The following is a 19569-nucleotide window of genomic DNA, read 5'->3' as shown; positions in this document are numbered from 1 at the left end:
CTTGCATCTGCTGCTGCTTCTTTATTCTTCCAACTTTTATTCCACCCTAGCCTCCAACTTGTGGGAGAGTGCGGCACACTTTTAGGGAGGGTCTCTACTTTACTTCCCTATCCCACATGCCAATCATTCCTAGAATTACTTTCATTGACACACCTAGAAGCCTCTTAATTTTAGGCTTCTCTTAATCCATTCAAATTGACAATTCAGATTAACCATTGCAATAAGTTAAATTGTTACTGCACACCTTCAGTGCAGTGATGCTAGCATGGACATGAATTACTTGGAACCAATAAGGGAACCAAATAGATTCTGAACCTTTTCTTATACTGGCCAACCAGATTAGCTTTGGTCTTTCCATACTTGGTGTAGTTTGAGGGATAGATTTACCATTCTTCTTTTAATTCTGTCACTTAAAAAAAAAGCCTAAAACCATGAAAAGTATATTACAAAATTGATGCTTCTTGAAAAATATAGTAAAATTGGAAGCACTTTAAATGATGCAATGTGATAACATGTAAAAAATGTAAAAGGTATTTTACACATTATTTAATGATAAATTATATAGTAAAGAAGGAAGATATGAATGAGAATTAACATCAGTGAATATAGAACAATACCTATATCTGTGAGATATAGGTGAAGGAAGGAAAATAGTGCATAGGAAACAAACATATATAATATTTTTTTTCCTTAAAATAGGTTTTGAATAGAGAAGTAATGATTATATTTTTTTATATTTTCTGTGTTTCTAATATCATATACAGGAACTTAAGAAAACAAAACATACAAACATGTCAAATGATTCACTAAGATTTTTCCTTTGAAAATCTCTGTAACCAGGTTCTGTGTGAGAAATATTGGTAATGAACAAATATATACTATATCAATAAGATTCATGTTACTGTAATGAAATAGTTGAGGCAGTTAACTTGAGAAAAGAGAAGGTTTATTCTGACTTACAATTCTGAGGGTTCTAGTCTTAGATTGGGCAGCCTCATCACTTTGGGCCTCTAGTGAGGGAAGCACATCATGGCAGAGACTCATAGCAGAGCATATTGCTTACAACATTACCTAGGAAGAAAAGAAAGACCCAGAAGAACAACAGAGTCCCATAATCCCTTTTGAGGACATACTGCAGTGACTTAATCATCTCCTATGAAGCCCCATATGCGGAAGGTTTTGCTATCTCCCTGTAACATTACCTTGGGAGCCAAACCTTTAATTCATGGACCCGTGGGGGAAACTAGCCATAGTCAAACCATAGCATCTATGTGTTGAAAATCACTAACTTCAAAATATGCCTAGTATTCCTATGACTAAGCATCAAAGCTACTCCTGCTGAGTAAACAACAAGACAGGAACCTAGGAGATCAATTTTCCCTAGGCCAGTAAAGAACATTTTCTTTCCAGTTTTTAGTGAGGGTATGGATATTGATTTTTCTGGACCTCATTAACTACATTACAGTAGGTTTGACTGATTCTCACTATTTCCTGTTCAAACTGGAGTCACAGAAATGAGTGGCACAAAATGAAAATTGAGAATTTGCATCAAACTGGAGCCAAAGGAAGCATGTGAGTGGTTGGTTTGTGTAATAGAAGTGCAGATACTGCAGTAATTAGAATGCTCCTATTTGGAGGAAATCAGTGTCATAGAGGAAAGATGGGCAAGTCACTGGGTGAGAAATAACATCAAGTCTTATGGCCCTCTGAAGATGATGCTGTTTCCCTTATTGTAAATATGTAATGAATGCAAAATGCTCCATATACCTTTCTCTGAATATTGAACACTTAGGGTATCCAAGACTAGCAGTATAGTAGGCATTCACTTTCCCTAAGGATGTAGCAATCATATGTGTCTAGGCCCCTTATTATGAGGAATAATATTACTATGGGAATCATTATAAGATCTGGCTTACTAGTGACCATCCCAATTCTAGTGAACTGTTTGATCTTCCTTAAAGGGAAGAATTCTTCAGAGACTCACTCATCAAGACTAAAGTAAATCAAATTAGATTTTATGAACTCTAGCAGAGATGGAATGTAGCCAGCCAATAGACTCATTCCATTCTGCCTGAGATTTTACAGCCCACATGCAAACTATTGTTTTTTTGTATATAAATATTTGAGAGAAATCAAAATAAGAATGCTTCATGATACATAAAAATTATATGAAATTCAAACATCAGTATTAATACAGTTTTGTTGTATCATATCTGTTTATTACTATCTGTGGCTACTCTTATGCTACAACAGCAGAGTTGAGTAGTTATGATGGAAATGGCACAGCCCACAAAACTTTGAAGAATTGCAGTATGGCTGTTGACAGAAATAGCATGCCAATCCCAGAAATGGAGGAAAGCTAATGTAAAAACAGTTCCATATGCCTGATCCTAGACTTTGCCCTATCTCATTTTTGGAAGGGTATCAGCAGGTTGGCATTGCTAGGATTCTTTTGATGTATTGTAGGAGTTGTCATTCCTAAGCATATTCAGTAGTCATACATTCAAAACTATAAATGCTAGTGCAAACACATAGTCTTCCCTTAAAATACTGGATGATACATGAAATAATTTCAGATATTTAAAGTTCCCATCTACTTGGAAAGAACTCTAAACCTGAGACTATCTTAGATCATCCATGTAAGATTCTTAGTGATCCCATAAGAAAGAATGAGAGAACTTAGAGAAGTAGGTAGGATGAGTGCTGGGCTGATTAATTGGAAGGACATCTGCAAGCAAGAAAACTGTCTCCTCTGGTTCCACCCTGTAATCCTGCTTCCAAATTACAGTTCTAGAAAAATAAATGAATACATTTAAATTTTGATTTTTTTAGAAAGGTAGAGGAAAACATTTTAAATGAAAACAATAGGAAGGAGACATTTTAGAATAATAACAGGAGAAAAAGTTGATAATGAGAATTTAAAAGGTAAACTGTTAATGCTATTTTGAAGTTCCTAAAATGAAATATTCCTTTCTCTTGTTTTTACAATTCTGTCTTTTTCCTTCAGAATAGTGTTAAAGAGGGAATGATTAATATTAAATGATGAAAGAATGGATTATTATTCCTATATGCATGCCCTGGACATTAAAGATATTATGAGAGAATGGTAACTGATTATTTTCATGCCACAAATGTTGAGACATTTTAGCCTTTCATACCTAACAACTCTATTAATGGAATTTGCCAGAATGAGGTCAGAAGCATTCATGTCAATAAAATAGAATTGATGGAAGGAAATAATAAGGCAACCTAGGTGAGATAAAAGCACCTGAACTGACACTGCACAGGATCCTTGAATTATCATGATAATCTCTATTTCCTTGAACAATTACATGGGCATTAACATTTCCTTTGACAAGAGTACGGGAAAATGTCTGTTTGATCACTAATGTTTCCCATGGAGTGTAACACATGTTCATTAAATGTCTGTTCAAAAATAAGTTGAAATTGAAGATAAAAATTAAAAATGCAATGACCCAGCAGTTCTTGAAAGGAGAAAAATGCTGATGTGCAGTTAAAATTATTCATATTTTAGAACAAATAGAAATATGAACATCTGACCAAATGTTCCTATTTTTACATGAGAAAATAGAATTGTTTATATGACAAAGCCATAAATAGAATTCAATACTATCTCTGATTCCAAAGGCTTTTACAGTATACCAAATTATGGTTAGAAATCTTACTTTCTAGTAATTGTTAAAACACTCTACCTCTGAAATAATACAAAAGATATCCATAAATAAATTATGAATGAATTTAATATGCACAAAATATAAGTCCACATTAAAGTAATAAAATAAAAAATATGTACATGTATCACTTATTACATTGTTTTCTGTCCCCACTAATGTGATTATAGATCTCAAATAGTATTTTAATGTTTTAAATTTGCTCTGATTAGTTAGATATAAGTAAATCAATTCTGGATATCCCATTAATGGCCCAAATTGTTTAACATTACAAATTGAGCATAAAAATACAGCCATAAGAAAGTAAATATTTATGTGATTAAATAAAAGTTTATTTCTCTAATGATCATTATGTTTGGAAAATATAAGCTACAATAAAGTTTAATCTATATGATTTTCTGATTTAATCACTAACATATTTCACCTATTTCTAATTTAGTTTCATTAATCAAAAACTCCATGTCAGTTGAATAATTCAACTCCATTAAACCCATTCAATATCCATAATGCCATCTAAAAATTAAAATGATCAAATACAATTCCCTAGGAAGATTTTTAGGTCCTATAATAAATTAAGCCTACCAGGTTTTAGATAATTAACATCTACCATTTTTTAATAAATTGAGGAATACATTTTATTAATAGTAGTCCTAGCATACCAAGTGTTTCCTGAGAGAATCACAAACAGGAAATACTTAAGTCAGAGTATTAAATAATACAAAATAATTTATGTCTGAATAGCCATTTATGTAACAAGTTATTGTGCTTTTTATATTTATTTCAGGTAGAAGTTTTTGTAATATTCAATATGAGAAAGAATAATTATTAGTTTCCTCAATTACCTTATTGTTGCCAATTCATTTCTAAAATTTAATAAAACCTTATAACAGAATATGTCCTTCTGTGTGCCACTCCTTTATAACATTGGCCACATGCTGAAGTCACCTGGGAATCTTGGAAAGCATACCAATGACTGGAGTCCACCCCTAGAGATTCTGATTTAATTTATCTCTCAGAGAGTAGCCACTGACTAGTAATATCTAGCAAAGTTGAGAACCACTTCATAAAGTCATAAAAGCAAGATCCATGAATTTCAAGCAGTCTGATGGGATCTCCATTTGATTCAGTCAGCTATGTTTTGTATTTAAAAATAAAATCAACTTTCACCATTTCTGGTTTCTGCTCCTAGATTATCTGGATAATTGCTTCAACTCCTCACTCCTCTTAGCTATAAAAGCATGAGAAATATTACTTATTTTTAAAGTCGGTTACACTATCATTCTCATGAAAAATTACATAATCTTTTTTTTTAAAGAGAGCACAGTAATTTATCTGTGAAGTGAAATAACACTAGCAGATCATTAACTTGGTACAATGAATGCATCAAGCAGCTGTTACTTAGAAAATAGAACATCTGTTAAATGCCATTGAAGTCACTATTCACTGTCATTGTAGTTATAGCTATAATTTCTGTTCTGCACATTCCGCTTTTATGAAATTTTTCTTTAATAGACAATGCATTATTAATAAAAAGTCAATACACATTGCTATAAAATGCACTATTTAATGTTTTATATTCTTCTTTAATCTATCATTATATTATTCCATCAGATTAGCCTAATAGGAAAATATGTCCTAAACCTCGAGCCATAATGGAATAGTGCAAGAGCCTGATAAGGCAATTAATATAAAATTTCATCCATTTATGACTGTATGATACACTGGTATTTTGAATCCAGCTGTTTAGAATGCCCTCCCCCTAAAAAAACACACTAACATTGTAAAGGTAAATTGTATGTTTCATTTTAAATTCAAAAAACAAATACACATCTTAGAATTGTGCTTATATGGTAATTTGTTATCTCTCTTCCTTTGAACATATTGTGCAGCTAAAAGATGAAAGAACTCTTCTATTTCCAATACACCAGAAGTGGTATAATATTTAGATATCCAACTATATGTATAATTCAATTGGGTAGAGGAATGTTTTCAGATATCACTTATGAGTGTGTCAGTTAATCCTTTATCCATTTTAAAGCAAAGATGCAAGAATTAAACAGCTAAAAACCCCCACAAGAATCTAGAGTGTTCTAGGAAAGGCAGAGAGATATAAGGAAATGGTGTTAAAGCACATATTGAACTGCATGTAGGGCCAAGTTAGATAAAATCTATAGGCTTGAGACCTGTAAGAAGTTAAAAAGAGGGAGTGGGAATAATAGCATACCAGTTACAGAAGATCCTAGGACTGTAAATTCCTGGGATACCCTCGTCCTTAAAATATGTGGAAAGTGTTGGAAAACTTAAGAAAATGTTAGATAGGTGTTCAAGTGGGTGAAGCCCAAGTAAACTATGTTTTCTATCCCTGGGTAAAAATATCTAAACATATGTACAGATAAATATTACAGTTCTTTTATAGTTCTTGAGTTACATTTAAGAAAATGTTGCCATCAGTGATGGTATTATCAGACATCAATGGAGCAGGTTTTCCCATACTGTAAGGACATCAGTGAAGTGAGGTGATGGGTTAATGTCTGAATCCTAAACCTAGTATGACACTTAAAATTTCAATAGTTGTTTAACTTATGGATATCAGGAGTCAATCAAAATATAGTTTCCATCATTTCCATGAACACAGAGAATGTTTACATAAGAAGAAATTAGATAGCATTTAAAAAACATCATGGCTAGAAGGTAGACAGCAAATTTGTTTATTTGAAATCAGAAAAGTTAGAACTTAATATAATATTCTGGTATTATCAGCTGTTTTAAATTAAACACATGGAAAATAAAAATATGTTCTATTTTGCAACAGTTTATATTTAAGTTAATTCTCCTCATGTCAAATATTTTTCCTATGTCATAAAAACCCTTAGTGTCAGATATATAGTTCACACTTAGCTGGTCTTGAATCTCTAAAAGCGAACTTGTACAGCCTCATATAAAAATAAAACATACTGTATACAGTCTTGCTTTTTCTTCAGACTTAAAATCCATCCTAGTAGTTGCATGAGTAGAACAATGAAAGGGTTGAGCTATAACTTAGTCAACTTAGCTATTGAATTTCTCATTTCTCCTTGAGAAAGGTAGACCTTTAACCCACTCCACCCTCACTTCACAAGACAAGAGAAGTTCTGTGCACTGAGAATTGGATCTTTTGAAGATGAGGAATTGCCAGGAATGATTAGGTCCTTCTCCTTATCTTACTAGCTCCCTTAGAGTGGAATGAATAAGGATATAAAGAGAATGGCCAAAGTGATACCTTTAGTTTATTTTCTCATCCGTCAGCAGTCACAGGCATTCTTCTCTTATGGGAAAATACTAGAGCTAGAAGAAATGGTTTTTGAGTAGCCTCATAAAATGTGTGCCTTTAGTTTTCACTAAGGATCCCCTTTTAGTGGCTTTCTGTTTTCACCTTCATACCTTCTAATCACTTTTCACTTTGTCTTTTCTTCACACCATCCAGTCCTCCAGCTTCAAGTGTCACCTTTCCCTTGTTGCCATTCATGGTTATCTCAGCCATTGTTCATATTTATTTTTCCAAAACCAGTTTTTTTTCTAGTTTTTTTCACACTTTAGGCATGATTACAGTAGGACATGCAAAGATTACTTCCTTTTTTTGTGGCAGTAAATAGCACAGTATAAAGTGAATTTTAGGCCTCTGATGTACATTAACTAAGTGAATTATTTTAGCAAGACCGTCCAGAAAGTAAGGTCAATATATCACTTGAAGTCTAAGATGTTATTACTTGTTTAGTTATACCTTTGATTGAAACCCTATTTGAAGGGGAAAATAAACCCCATTAATGAACATAGTGTTTCCCTAACCCAAAATGACACTTATACAAATGATTATATATTGTATTTTTTGAATATCAATATAAATGTTTACCTATAAGTCTATTTTTTACAATCAGAATAAATTTTTTCTGTGAATCACTTTTAACAATAAGCAGTTATGTACAAAATGACAATCATTGGTTTTTTTCAAATACGTCACTATGGTGATAACTTTAACAAAATTTAGCATGTTATCTTGTGATTTTGAGGAAACCAACAAGTAATTAGCCCATATTCCCTATTTTATTATTCCTATTAACTAGATTAACTATGAATGGATGTTAAAAATTTCCTTTTGAAAATCAGTTCAAGGATTTGGGAAAATGTTTGATACATAATAGTTATTTTGATCTAGGACCCATTTGCAATATTTCCCAAATTCAAAACTACTATTATTTCTTCTGAGGTTTAGAAAATTTTATTGCCTTTAATTGCATTGCCTGGCATGTAAGAAACAAAGATATGTATACAAAATAATTTTATATTGATGCTAAAATTTAGGGTCATCTTTATGAAGACATTTAAAGAGATAATTAGTGATCCTAATATAAATTAAGTTAGGACTTTGTGAGGTTTTTTGTTTGTTTGTTTGTTTGTTTTGCAAATACATCGACTGGAGTAACAAATCATTATTAGTGTGGTGTATAGGAAATAGAGAAAGCTCATTTACTGATATTTCCTTGACAAACTGTACTCATAAGGTTTTTAAAGATAAGGAGTTACCTTCTCTATCATTTTATCCATAGTGCCTAGAACACTGATCAATATTTGTGATTGTAGAGCTTGGACATTAAGCCAGGGAAAGGCAAATAATTGAAAAAGGCTGAAATCTAGTCTAGTTCTATTCAAAAGTAATGCTCTAGAGGGATTGTGTTCCCCCAAATGGGGAATTTTCCATAATTTTCCAAAATACATTGAGTAGTGTCACTTATCACACTGCTACTAAATAGTAACTGGAATGTAATAGGGGTATAATAAACATTTATGATGGATATGTGAATACATTGCTTTTAGGAAATGATAAACTTACTCAAGTGCAACAAATGACACCTACATTGCAGATAACTCTATTATAATGTGTAAGTCTACTTGGGTTTAGCTGCCTCAGTTTCAGGTATTTCTATATTAGAAATAAGAATGCAAAAGCATAATATAGAGGGCTGGGGTTGTGGCTCAGTGGTAGAGTACTTGCCTAGCACATGTGAGGTGTTGGGTTCAATCCTCAGGACCTCATAAAAGTAAATAAATATAATAAAAGTATTGTGCCCATCCATAACTAAAAATGTTAAAAAGCAATAATATACAATTAAAACAGTTATTCTTTCTTTATAAAAATTTTAATTGAATCTTTTTATCTCATATATTCTTTCCAGCTTAACTGCTTATTGATGGAAAGGGCAAGAACAAAAATGAAAAAAAAATCCTCAGTGATAGTGAGTGAACCAGATGGTTTGGAAGAATGATAGTGACAAGGAATATTTAGGTATAGTTTTAAAATAGAAAAGCCATATTGGGAGCATCGAGGAATAAGAAATAAGATCTTGCTGGGTATGGTGTCATTTGATTGTAATTCCAGCAACTCAGAATGCTGAGGCAGAACAATCACAAGTTCAAAGCCAGCCTCAGCAACTCAGTGAGTCTCTAAGGAACTCAGCAAGACCCTGTCTCTAAATAAAATATAAAAAAGAGCAGGGGGTGTGGCTTAATAATCATGTATCCCCGGGTTCAATCCACAGTACCAATATAAATAAATGAATAAAATAAAATAAGATCTAGACTTGTCTGTGTCAGAGATCACCTCTTTCATATGGACTACTTCTATTGTGCATATATTTTACTTGCTTCTTTGCAGGTGGACTTTTCTGTGCTTTCCTGTTATTGCTGCTCCTCAGTGATTTTTGTCCTGTTTTGACTTTGGCTTTCTGTGATAAAGATATCAGCTTCATTTGCAAATGGCTTTCCCACTTACATTCTAATTGTAGTACCTGTGTCTCTCAGTTAACCTTTTTTGAGAAAAAATCTAATGTGTGCTGGCTTACCTCCCTGTGAATGTTCAACACCTGACTGTCTAGGTAGACAAGGGAAAAACTGAAGACAGAGGCATGGAAGCTCATGGTGATCAGTCATTCCTCATTTCAAGAAAGGGGCGATAGGGCTCGGGATGTAGCTCAAGTGGTAGTGTGCTTGCCTGGCATGCACAAGGCACTGGGTTCGATCCTCAGCACCACATAAAAATAAATAAAGATATTGTGTCCACCTAAAAAAAAGCTAAAAAATAAATATTATAAAAAAGAGAAAGGGGCTATAAGTTGTTCAGGCAGAAAATATCTGCCCTTGGATCCAGTTTTCTAACAACTCTTTGTGTATTTTTTCATATTAAATATGATTCTTAGGGTTGGAGTTGTGGCGTACTCACTTAGCACATGCAGGGCTTTGGATTCGATCCTAAGCATCACATAAAAATAAAATAAAGATATTGTGTCCAAGTATATCTAAAACATTTTTTTTAAATGTGATTGTTCTCAAGTTTTGTAAATCAAGTTTTAGGAATGGTAGTGCTTTATTTAGGGATTTTAATCTAGGATATACAGGTACAATTAAGGTTTGTGAAGTTGTTTTGGAAAAAATTACATCTTGAAATTAAGTATTTTTCTATTATAAATGTGAGTGACAATCCTCAGTAACAGCAATACTTCTGACTTTATCACCAATAGAAATGACAATTACATATCATGTCTCTGTATATACTGTATATACTTAAAAATACCAGTTATGCTTATTACTGCTCTGAAGACATCCTAAAAATCAGTATGGTAGGCCTTGTTAGTTAGTTAGGAGAGAAAACATGTACTTACATATTACAAAATTAATAAAATATTGCATATGTTATGTTTCAACATAATTGATTTAAGATCTTGTTAATTTTATTCCTTTAAAAGCATTAGTATTAGAAGGGGTTTAATCACCATATGGCAAACAGGTTAGTGGTACCAAAAAGCTGAACCTCCTTGCTGCAGAAATGCAATAGCACCATACCTGTTGAATTTTTTCAAAGCAGATCATTATTTGTGGATGAGACTTCAAGTGACTGTTTCTATTCATTACATGTACAAATTTAAAAAATATAATTAATTAGATGCTGTGTATGTTAATTAAATATATAGTCATGAATAAATAAGAAATTAATGATGTTTATATATAAATGTTTTTCCTGTATCCCTAATAATGAAATTGCAATCAATGTATATGATGTGACTTCATGCTTCATAAGCATATTTGTTGTAGGTTTAAAAATTTACAAGGTTTAAGCATAGAAACCATACACACATTCCCATCACAAGTATGAAATGCTAATGTTATCATATGTTACTTAAAGCTCAGTGCTGTCCTTTTCACAGGCTACTCAGAAAGAGATCGAAAAGCAAAAGCTGCATTTGAAGAGTGTCACAGAACTAGGAGAGGCTTTGAAAACGGTGTTGGGCAAGAAGGAGACCTTGGTAGAAGATAAACTGAGTCTTCTGAATAGTAACTGGATAGCTGTCACTTCTCGAGCAGAAGAGTGGTTAAATCTTTTGTTGGTAAGAGACTGGAAGCTTCTCCACCCATCTCTAACATGAGAAAAAGATTATGCAAGCATTAAGTAATAATATTTGAAGACTCCACCTCTCCACAGTCATACTGGCTCCTAATTTTATATCTGTAGATCTCTATAACCATATTTTAACATATTTTTGTCTGTCTATGCTATATTCTTATGGAGATCTCACTTAAAATTAATTTGAGGGATACTATATTTTTATCTTTTTAGAATTATAGAAAGAAAGTAGGACACGTTCTTTAAGAATATTGTTTAATCAAATAACGTTATAATCTATCTTTGTACAATTAAGGAATACCAGAAACACATGGAAACCTTTAACCAGAACGTCGATCAGATTACAAAGTGGATTATTCAGGCTGATATACTTTTGGATGAATCTGAGAAAAAGAAACCCCAGCAAAAAGAAGACATACTTAAGGTAGCAAATAAAATATTGTGAAAAGTAATTTTCAAACTGCACAACAGTTATGTCAATTATGTTTGCTAGAAGATACCAAGGACTTAGTAAGAGTGAAACAATCAATCTTTCTTTCCTTCATTCTTTCCTTCCTTCCTTCTTTCCTTCCTTCCTTTCTACATTCTTTTGTGAATGGGAATTAATGACATCAAAAAGCTCTATAATCTGGATATATGTCCAAATCCATCTCTTATCTAATCACATCCAGTGTAAACTCTGGTTAGAAAAAAAAATTCCATGATCTATTTTGTTACTGTATTGCAAGCTTTTGTCTATTTTAATGGTAGTGCTATTATATTTTTGCATCTAACACAAAACACAGTTTCTCTTCGTTATTTGTAGAACCCATCTTAGTAAACACCTAAAATGCAATGATTAGGATATTTTACCTATGCTAAATCCCAATCTTTGTACAGGCTGAGCATCCCTGATCCAAATATCAAAATTCAAATTGTTCCAAAATCCCAAACTTTTGTATACCATCATGATGTTACAAGTAGAAAATCCCACACCATGAAACTGTCTCCTGAACAAAAGTATTTTAAAATTATTATATACAGTTATATTCAGGTTATGTGTATAGATGTACATGAAACAAATGAATTTTGTGTTTAGACTTGGGTCCCATCTGCAAGATAGCTTATTATATGAATGCAAATATTTCAAAATTAAAAAAATATTTCACAAAATCTACAACACTTCTAGTCCCAAGTACTTTGGGTAAGGAATATTCAACCTCAAATTATTCATAATCTGGGCTAGATAAAACTGAACTTTTCATTTTTTAATCACATGAAAAGTGATCATAGCTTCGGCTCCCTCTTTTTTTGAAATACTTATTAGGGAATCCTAATCCTTATTTTTCAAGGATATCAATCTGTCTTCTAAAAAAATTTTCCTATAAAAGGAAAATGAGAGGTATAATGTATAAATATATCTCATTGATACTACATTGATTTGCTGGATGCTATCCCCTTTCTTAATTAAATAGGAACAATTGAATTTTAAAGCTCATTTACATTAATAATTCTTAATTGAGTTTTGCTGAGCTCTTTAATAATATAAGGTGCCTAGTGAGTTGCTACTTAAAGAATGCTCATAAAAACCAAATGTCAAATGTTCTCTCTGATATGCAAATGCTAACACACAATAAGGGGGGATAGAAGTTCAATGTATTAGACAAAGGGGAATGAAGAAAAAGGAGGGGAAATGGGAATTGGGAAGACAGTAGAATGAATCATGAATCTGACGTAACTTTCCATTGTTCATATATGAATACACCACCAGTGAAAGTCCACATCATGTACAACTGCAAGAATGGGATTTTAATTAGAATACTAAGTCATACTCCATGTATGTATAATATGTCAAAATACACTCTACTGTCACGTATATCTAAAGAGAGCAAAAAGCAGCCACTCATGATTTCTTTCTCTGCACTTCATTGTTTTTTTCTTTTTATACCATGGATATTTCCCACAGTTTATGATTCCATTTTAATGAAAAACTCTAAATGCATTTTAGGCTATTTCCAAAACATATTTACCCTATTGTCTGGAACTAATTTTGATATATTTTCCATTCTTTTTTGAAATGCAATCAAAGATGTCACCTTATGATGAAATCCTTGAGATAATAAGAATGATATTTATAAACTTACAGCATCTGTGATCCCTTGGGTTAAGCAGAAAATTCAATACCTCTGTATGTAACACAGAATCCATGTCTGTTAGAAAATTAGTTTTTTCACTGATAGTCTATATAATAAACCAAGTGGAACTCCAAATGAGTAGGAAGGAATAGAAAAGTGTGCTTCCCTGATAAGTACATATTTAGGTTGTTCTACAAATATTAAATTTAGTCAAGATAAAGTAAGACTAAATATAAAATAATATCATTTTTGTGGACAACATAAAGTCAGAAAATAGGGTTTGTCCATCTCAGAGTAAGTAAAGTTTAAATTTGCACTCATCACACTTAATCAAAGATAGGGACCTGGTTTTCAGATCATACATATTGATCACTCTACTTTTTATGGAATTTGGCTTTTCCCCTGCCTTTTCATTCTTTTGCCTGCCTGCCTCTCTCTCTCTCTCTCTCTCTCTCTCTCTCTCTCTCTCTCTCTCTCTCTCTCTCTCTCTGTCTCAACTTCCATTACTAACTTTAAGCCCTATTTCTTGCTCATGGAATATAGCGTTTAAAGGCTGAAATGAATGACATGCGCCCAAAGGTGGACTCCACACGTGATCAAGCAGCGAACTTGATGGCAAACCGCGGTGACCACTGCAGGAAAATAGTAGAACCTAAAATCTCAGAGCTCAACCATCGATTTGCAGCCATTTCTCACAGAATTAAGACTGGAAAGGTAGGAAGATCTACTCCAAGGTGGAAAGTAGTGCTAAATGATCTCTTGCGAAGGTTGCGCAGTGCCCTGAAGGGGGCAAGCAACCCCCACAGCAAAGTTTTCAAAAGGAAAATGAAGGCCAAATTGCACTTAAGGAAATTTTACCACTGACTTTCATGAGAGATAAATCAATCTCCCCATCCCCTTCTCTCTCTCTGTCTCTCATACTTCTTTGCTGCCACAGCTATTTTAGAACTGCATTCTGCACTGGTTTACATATGTACTTTCAGGGGTCACCTACAGCAAAGTAGCAAATAGCATGCTGCAGGCAAAAGTAAAAAAAAACACAAAAGCACAAAAGACTAAGAATACATTACTGATATTGATATATTTGATAAATATAATATTGCTTATGTGTAATATAGATTGAATATCCAAAATGAGGCCTTGTACATTTCCTGCATGATCTAGGGTTTTTGTACTTCTTATTGTGCACATGTGTGTATTAATGTGTTCTTGGTAGTTGCAAACACTGTGACAAAATACATTAGGCTATAATGAAATGCTCAAGCCATGAAAACAAATAGTTGCAAAGCTTATATATCTTAATTTTTGTAATTTTATATGTTTATATTCTATTTAATGAAAAACCAGGGGATATGGTACTTTTGCATGAAAACCTTTATATTTGTGTAACATTTAATGAAGATAAAATCTTATGTTATGCAAAAATATATGAATATAGCATAGAATTTCAACTCCTTGAGGAATATTTCAAATGCAAGGAATTCCTGCAAAATTGATATAATGCAGTTTGACATACTTTCAATATAGTATACAATTGCTTTCAAATATAAAAATATGTATGAAAATATATGTATTTAGACACACAGATAATTGCTGGGGGTTTAAGTGTGAAAAACCTTATTGAAATATTGTGAGAAAATATGATACAAAATATCAGGTAAGTATTGATTCCTAGAGAAATAGGAGAATGTGTTCAAAAAATTATATTTGAAATTATGGACACCTATTAAAGTCCGGTTTCACAATTGCTACAGTATCTAGGGCATTATAGTAAGTTATCATGTTATATATAATATATATTTGAAGTAGGTTTCAAAATATATGAAATCTGATATGAAGAATTCTAAATAGTTTATGCACGAGATAAAGTTATCATCAAAACTCACCTTGCCAAGTATATATATATATATATATATATATATATATATATATATATATAGTCATTATCACTTGCAAGAAAATCTGACAGATTCTGAAATTTTATTTTCAGTGTATACTTAGTTCTTTAAGAATTTACTTTGATACTTAAATAGACAATTGCTTTTACTTCTAGAGACAGCAATGGCTTAGGTAATACCTCAGTAACCAAGAGACTTTTATCTTTTATTTCAATCATCTAAAAATACTAATGCTTCATTACTAAGTTTTATTTTCTTCCCATCATATATATATACAATTTCAATAAATTATGACGTTCTAGAATATTTAATAGAAAATGATTTTATTTTGAGATAAATTGTGTTAGAAGATTATGATTTCCAGACACTATTGAAAAATGGAGCAAACTCATCCTCATCCTCCACAATAATAGCTTAGGCAAGTTTGTAAATAATACAAATTCATGAGTGTTGTACTGTTTTTCACAAATTTGTATTAGTTCTGAAAATCATGAATTAGATAAGACACTCAGTGTACTTCTTTTATTTTCCTTTTTCAGGGTAAGATATAGATATTTCAAATCAGTATTTTCAATTGTATATTAATCCCATAATTACTTGCAAAATATTCCCTTTTCTCTGAATTAGTAAAGATAGCTTGGTGCAACAGTAATCCCATATTGACAATCTAACAAGATAATTATGCTCTACCATCAGGATGGAAAGAAAAACCACAGATAAAAAAATTTAATACTTTGCTTATTTATTCATTGCATCAACAGATGATATAGAACTTCCACTAGAGAGTGTGCAAAGATATGAGAATGTAAAGATACTTGCTTAAGAATTATCCTGCTTACAAACACGAAAATAAATACTTATCATAGTCCCAAAATGTTTAATACTAATGGAACTTCATGGAGATGTTCAAATACTGGTGAGGTAATCCTAGCAGAAAGATTGAGCAGTGGACTTAAAAGACGCAACTCTATATCTGAATTTGTGAGCAACAGAGAAAACATGAAATTTTTCTAAATATCTATTTGAGTGTTTGTATGATAAGGGAGTTACATTGGATTAATAGTTTTTAAAAGAGAAACTAGCCTGATCTCTGAAAATTTACTCAAAATGAAATGTGTGAAATGGAAAATAGCAATAGTGCAATTACTTGTTGGGGATACTTCATTTTCTCTTTTCTGTGCCTAACTTCAGAAACTACACGTTATGCCCATAGAATATGCTGTCAAATTTCTAGCCTACTCAGTAGTCACTGCTAGTTCTGAATTTGACAGTTCAATACTCTTCTGTTGATGCAATAACACATTTAAGATAGTTAATGGCTTATGTGTGTATATATTGAGTAGGGAAATTCTGAAAGTGCCAAAAATCGTAAGGATGGCTTTTCATCTCAAAATTTGGCTCCTTTATAATAGGGTTTATGAAGGATATGGTTAGGTAGGACTATGACTTTACTATGGTTGAATCTTTGGCTTGATTTTGCAGAGGAGAATAACCTGGGGAAAACCTATGGTGATAAAATAAATAAAAATAGTTTGGTACTGAATATGGGTCGATTATAAACTCAGTGTAAGAACAAATTTCGTGATAATCTTTTAAAGGTCAACTATAAATGGTGACTGAGTGAGTTTTTTTTCCTGAAAATTCAATGGTAGCTGCTACTATTGCTACTTGGTGAAGAATGCAAAGTTGAATACTCCTGTTTCTCCTATGAGGACTGTCCATGGCAAGAAATTCTAAAACACAGAAAGCAGTAAGCACTGGAATCTTGCTTTCAGACTGACTAAGAGCTTTTCTGTTCTAGTGCCTCTCTCTATAGTGGCAATTTTAGCCCTCAGTGAGGAGCAGTATGGTGAGAAGAAAAATTCTTAACTGGAAGCCACAAAATTGCTTTGGATAGTAGCTGAGGATATTTATATTTGTATGATCTTGCATATTTCCCTTCTAACTCTTAGAGCCCATTTCCATCTATAGAATTAGATAGATGGTATCTTATTTTAATCTCAAAATTGCAGTGAGGATCAAATGATGTTAGGTATATACAAACTCACACTTAGGAAATCTGTTATTAGGAAAATTGTTATGCGGATATGAACTGGTAAAATCTCATCAATATCAATTATCATCACCACAATTAGATATTATTAGACTTGAATGGCCAAATTTAGGATTGAGACAAATATCAATAGAAAAATGAAATGGAAGAATTGTTGACTACTTCTTCCATCCTTTGCTGGAATGAGCTGGAGCTAAAATAACATGTATTTTCTACTTAAATTGTAAGGACTATCCTTAAAGATAATCAAGTGAAGCAACTTAAGAAGAACTAGCAAGTTCTGCCTGTCCCTAATACAGTCCTTAAAATACATGAAATACTGCTTCATGTATCATTTAGATTAATTAAGTGTATTCAGTGGCTTTGAAATACCTTCATCTTTCTTAATCTATTTGAAATCAGAGTAAGGAGATGGTAGTTTTAATGGAAAGGGTCAGAATTATAAAGAAGAATCAGGAACCATTTTAGAGCTCTGAGTAAAGTGGATGGCATCAATGAAAAGATACACTTTGTCTCAATTCTGTTTTATGGCATCTGAGCATGGGTGTGGGGCTGGTGGCCAGGGATCCTATCAGGAAAACAATCTGTCAAGAAACAAAAGCATAGAAAAGAGGTGGAGAGGCAATAAACAGCATTGTTTTATTGCCTATGGCTCCTCTATTCTTCTAAATCTTCGCAGAAACCAAGTTGAAGAAGGGGAGTTGGAAATTTGGGGGACATGATAGTTGAGGTGAATCTTAAAGAACTAAAGAAGCAAGAATTTGGAAAAGGGAGCAATCTGGATCAACCATGACCAACCATATGCTATTTTTAGGTCACAATATTTGGCACTGTCAGGACTCTTGCTAGGTAAGATGTGACAGATTTAAAGGGGTTTACTGTTTAATGGTGGAGCAAGATGTATTCCTGGATACTAGATTGGGAATGAGTAGAGTGAGTAGATGGAGAGTTCCATGTTCCAGCAACAAAGAGAAGGAAAGAATTCTAGAAAGTCCTATGAAAAACCTCAAGAGTATAGTTTGTTCAATGGAGGTTCATTTTACTTATGGAATAAAGGGCATGTGGCCTAAAGCTTAAATGTGGATATGACTAAAGAGGATGGTTAGACACAGAATGAAGAGGTCATGACAACAGACTAATAGATTATGCTTGGTTCAGTGGGCAATAAGGAATTTTTAATGTTTTTTTTTCCAACGCACTGTTGAAAGATTAGTTTATGAGTGGTTTGAGGAAAAATCACCTGAATGTGACAGAAAGTAGGAAAACTAGTTAGGAGGCCATTACAATAGTTTAAATGAGACACAACAATAATCTCAATATTGGAGTAGCTATGGGACTGGAAAAGAGTTGTCAGTGTAAATCAATGAATCTCAATCATTTGCATGTACTTGGAAGATTGTTAAAACATAGATTACTGTGGCCTACACCTAGAGATTATGACACAGTAAAACTTGGGAGTAGCCTGAGCATTTGCATTCTTAGTAAGTTTCCAAGTGAGATTGATAAAAATGATCTGGAAACCTTGCTGAGAGAATGACTGATCTAGAGGCATTGAGAACTAGTTTAGAGTTCAATTATTACCTATGAGGGCCAAGAAGATGATGGAATAAGAATTGGCTTAGGATTCAAGTCTGATTGAGAAAGTCTACATAAAATTTCAGTAATCAAATGTGCATCAATACATATCTGCCATATTGTAATACTTATTTTCTAAAGAAATTTAATTCACCAGACTTCATCTAGCTATGCATTATAGATATAGGCAATCATTTTACTTTTTACAAGATATCACGAAATTTATACACATAATTTGCTTAGATTGTGTTATTGTCTAAAGATTTAGGAATAGTTCATCTTTCTAAGTAGCAGAAAATTTAAATATTGGTCCTAAATTTCATACTAACCAAAATAAAAGTGAACTTGTTTTTTTGTCTTTAATGGTTAACTAAGACTTATATGCTATAGAGGGTATATACCATATGTTCTTCAGTTTCCACATGGGCCTTGAAAATGGCAATAAAAATTCATACAGCAATTTCTTTATATATGCATTACAACTGAAAAGTGAAATTAGGACAATCTGGGATCATGTATTTAAATATTCATATTTTATTGTGTTAATTATTAGGAAGTATCAGATTTTTTGACCTCCAATGTAAGCAGATGTAAAAATAATCTTTATGAATCAGAGACTTGTGGATATTTATAGGGAATATGAGAGAGCCAGTGAGTTTTCAATATGATGTAGAATATATCAAGAAAAAGAAACACATGGTTGGATCTAATCTATCTTAAAATGTGGTTTTATATGTGAAAAGAATTGAATAATAGTTTAGGCAGATATTTTGGATCTCCTAAACATCAGTGTAAAATAGATTAT

General features: G+C 32.5%; 1 protein-coding gene across 3 annotated transcripts in view; it reads left to right on the top strand.

Moving 5' to 3' along the window:
- Nucleotides 1-19569, top strand: part of Dmd (dystrophin) — a 2011337-nt gene that overhangs the window by 790027 nt on the left and 1201741 nt on the right. For all 3 annotated transcript variants that reach the window (XM_077107047.1, XM_077107046.1, XM_077107045.1), the window contains 3 exons: nucleotides 10928-11107; nucleotides 11420-11548; nucleotides 13782-13952. In XM_077107047.1, the coding sequence (XP_076963162.1) occupies nucleotides 10928-11107; nucleotides 11420-11548; nucleotides 13782-13952 (480 nt within the window). The remainder of the gene's footprint in view (nucleotides 1-10927; nucleotides 11108-11419; nucleotides 11549-13781; nucleotides 13953-19569) is intronic.

This window comes from Callospermophilus lateralis, chromosome X, assembly GCF_048772815.1.
Source record: "Callospermophilus lateralis isolate mCalLat2 chromosome X, mCalLat2.hap1, whole genome shotgun sequence".
Lineage (NCBI taxonomy): Eukaryota > Metazoa > Chordata > Mammalia > Rodentia > Sciuridae > Callospermophilus > Callospermophilus lateralis.
This window is presented reverse-complemented; position numbering and strand designations above follow the sequence as displayed.